The sequence below is a fragment of the Heterodontus francisci genome, chromosome 15, assembly GCF_036365525.1.
Source record: "Heterodontus francisci isolate sHetFra1 chromosome 15, sHetFra1.hap1, whole genome shotgun sequence".
In the NCBI taxonomy this organism is placed as follows: Eukaryota; Metazoa; Chordata; class Chondrichthyes; order Heterodontiformes; family Heterodontidae; genus Heterodontus; species Heterodontus francisci.
Window position 1 is genome coordinate 44,137,703 of NC_090385.1, and position 3,741 is coordinate 44,141,443.

Genomic DNA, 3,741 nt, shown 5'->3' on the forward strand with positions numbered 1-3,741 from the left:
TAGAGGGAAAATTAATTAATTCCCAAAATGGCAAACAGCACATTTTAATATGATTGAGTAAAAATCCTTTTCTAGATGAAAAATTGCAATTCCACTGTCCATTCTAGATCCCAAAATTCACCAAATTAGCAGTCAAAAATCCAAACTTTCTTGGTGTGTGAACTGTAAACTAAATCATGTGCTGTCAAAACTTGTATTTCTCTTTCAACTTTCATTTAAAATCAATGGACAGTTAGTAAATAGACGGCAGAGTTCCCTGATCTTTACATTATCATTTTCGATATGTGTTCCAGGTATGCAAAGCTCTGCACTGGGGGGGCTGGATTTTGTCCAGCCGGCAGGAGTGAGAGCAGAGGTGTGAGGAGACGAAAATTCATGACGGATGAGCTCACCTGGAAACCCAACATCATGACGTTGGTTCCAGATTTTGGTCAGCGGTGGGAAAGCTCCAAGGTGGCATTACCGCCCCGACATGGTGGGACTTTAATTTAAATTGGTGAACAGTTAATTATAATACATTTGCATTGAAGTGATTACAATTTTAAGGGGGCAGTTTAAATTTAGTCAACGGCACACGGGAATCACGTGCCTTCTGATCCCCGGCTGTTTAAAGGTGACAGCACTGAGGCAAGGCCCTAGTGAAGCTGCAGAAAGACAGCCATGGGGAGCAGTGGATAATGAAAGAGGGGGAAGTGAAGGCCATTGTTGGCCTACTGTGCTGGACCCTCTGTATGGGTGAGCTCATTCTCGAGTCCAAGGGTTGTGTGGGTACAATATTAGGTGCAAGGGTTGGGTGAGCACAGTATTGGGTGCCGGGCTCTCTGCAAGGCTGGGCACTGAGGGGAGTAGCAACAGGAAGGTCCCAAGGCAACTTTGGCTCTGCAAGGACAGTGCTCTAGACAGGTACTGATCAGCTAGCTTGAATCTCATACACCCCATCTTTGTGGACCTCCGTGCCACACAACACCAGTTCAGACAGAGGGAGGGCCAGGATGTAGCTGTGCCCACCTGTGAAGCTCCAAGATGAGTGTGTCAGCCGCCGGCCATGCAAGAAAGGCCTTACCTGTGCCTGAGAGTGTACCAGACCCAACTCGGCTACCTCCAAATGTACGAGTGTCAGTGTCAGCAAAGATTGCAGTTCTCCAGGGAAGCCATCACCAACTTATGTGCCATGCTGCAGGACACGCTGCGACCCATTGACTTCAGTGGAAACCCAATGCCAGTGGCCCTGAAGATCACCATAGCACTCAATTGTTATGCATTTGGAAGTTTCCAGGGATTTACCATGTGTGGGATCGCCCAGGCAGCAGACCACCACTGCATCAAGGAGATGACCAATGCCCTATTCAAGAGGGCTGGCAATTATGTGCAGTACGAGACTGACCCTGACAGTCAGGCTGAACAGGCCATTGGCTTTGTTGCCATCGCTGGATTCCCCCAGGTGCAAGGTGTCATTGACTGCACAGATGAGGCCATCAAAGCTTCAACGGAGCAGGCAGCGGCCTTCATCAATATGAAGAGCTTCCATTCCATCAACTTACTACTGGTCTACGACCACCAGAAGCACATCCTGCAGGTGTGTGCTTGCTTCTTGGGAAGCAGCCATGATGCTACATACTTCAACAGTCCCAGGTGTCACAGCTTTTCAGCCCCCTGCTTGCCATTAGGGATGGATTCTCAGGGACAAAGGCTATCCTTTGAAGACAAGGCTACTCACGCCAGAGGAGAGTTACATCACTTTCCAAGGCTCCACTCGAGCGACCATCGAGCAGGCCATTGGGCCACTGAAGATCAGATTCCGGTGCCAGAATCAATCCGGTGGAGCCCTGCAGTATGCCCCAGTGAGGGTCTTGCGTATCATGGTCTGCACAATCTAGCCCTGCAGAGGGGGGAGGCCTTGCATGAAAAGGACATGATTGACCGCCAGTATTCATCTAATGAGCAGGATGTGGAGGAGGCTACTGAGCAGACACCACTGGATATTAATTCCCTTGCACCGGAGACAGGGGCCATTGAGAGACGTGCAGTGGAGGCACAACACAATCTCATACATACCCACTTCCTACCACCATGATGACATCTTAAAGCGAACTCAATAAAGACTCACCTCATTGTATTCTGCCTGTTGCCTCCTTCCTATTGCACTCCAGTGTCTAGCACCTAGCTTCACCACGCGCTCTGACATATCTGATACTCTTGCCAAACCCAGCCTGTGCCCACACTGGCATCCCACTGAGAGAGCAAGCGAGAAGGCAGCAGCTCATAATGCTCATAATGCAGGCATGAAAAAATTGAGCATTTTACAACAATGAATGTGAACTCTATTTGTGACACCAATTACAGAAAACAATACAAAGGTCACAATTAATATATCCGTGATGCCCCAAGTGCTCTTTTTTTGTGCTTCTATGTGATATGACACCTGTGCTGGCAGCTGAGGTGGAGGCAGGCTGCTGGTCAGGCTGCCCCTTGGCCTGGGATGACTTTGATGGGTGTCCTCTGGCTGCCTGAGGACTGGAAAGCACTGGTTGGCTGAGGGGTTCCTGCAGAAGTGCAGAAGACTCCACAGTCGGCGTGGCTGCTGGAGCTGGGCTCACCAGCAGAGGGGATGAGGAGCCGGTGACCACACTCAGAGCATCGTGACGGGAAGGACGAGGAGCTGGAGAAGACTCCAGGGGCCTTGTCCTTCTCTCGCCTTGCCACTACTGCATTGAGCTCATGGCCAAGGCGATGGTGTGCAGAACTGCGTGCATCTGTGGGATCTGGCTCTCTATGAGGGTTGGCAACCTCTCAATGGAGGAAGCCATTTGCTCACATGCCTGAGTCTGGCAGCGCTCATGACACAGATGGACTCCTCCATTGTCCGCTCATGGCTGCGCATGGACTCTGGCAGCTCCACCAGATGTTCCCTTACCTCTCTCTCTGCAACTCCAGCATGGCCTGTGCTGTCGAAACCCAGTGGTTCATCATCAGCTGGAGGTTCAGCATGGGTCTGGCCACCCACAGTCCTCCAACTGTCAGTGACCTCAGCTGTGACAGCCTCCATCAGCTGCTTGAATGTGTGTGTGGTGCTCTCATCAATTTGTGATCTAGGCCTGAGTGCATACCCACTGAGGTGAAAGTTTTGCGTTCGGGGAAGGTGTAGGAGAATGACGTAACGGTGCATCCTCTGAGTGCTCCTCCTCCTCAGAGGACGACAGCAGACCCCCTGTCCCAGTGGCTGCGTTTGCCTCTGATATTTGACAACCTGCATGAGAAAACAGAAACATTTGTGAGTTACATACGAACATATGAATTAGGAGCAGAAGTAGGCCACTCGGCCCCTCGAGCCTGTTCTGCCATTCAATAAGATCATAGCTGATCAGTTTGTGTCTCGAATTCCACACTCCCATCTACCCCTGATAATCTTTGATTCCCTTGCTTGACAAGAAACTATCTACCCCACCTTAAAATTCAATGACCCCGCCACCACACCTTCTAAGGCAGAGAGTTCCAAAGTCGCACAACCCACTGAGAGAAAAAAATTCTCCTCATCTCTGTCCTAAAAGGGCGACACCAAATTTTAAAACAATGCCCCCTAGTTCTGGACTCCCTCACAAGAGAAAACATCCTCTCCACATCCACCTTGTCAAGACCATTCAAGATCTTATAAACTTCAATCAAGTCTCCCCTCACTCTTCTAAACAAACCCCAGTGAAAACAAGCCCAGTTTGTCCAACCTTTCCTTATAAGACAACCCGC

General features: G+C 49.9%; 1 protein-coding gene across 1 annotated transcript; it reads left to right on the forward strand.

The window, feature by feature from the left end:
• The first annotated feature begins 1,045 nt into the window (after positions 1–1,045).
• LOC137377411 (putative nuclease HARBI1) lies at positions 1,046–2,074 on the forward strand. The gene has a single exon (XM_068046990.1). The coding sequence runs from the start codon at positions 1,046–1,048 to the stop codon at positions 2,072–2,074; it is 1,029 nt and encodes a 342-aa protein (XP_067903091.1).
• The last annotated feature ends 1,667 nt before the right edge of the window (positions 2,075–3,741 follow it).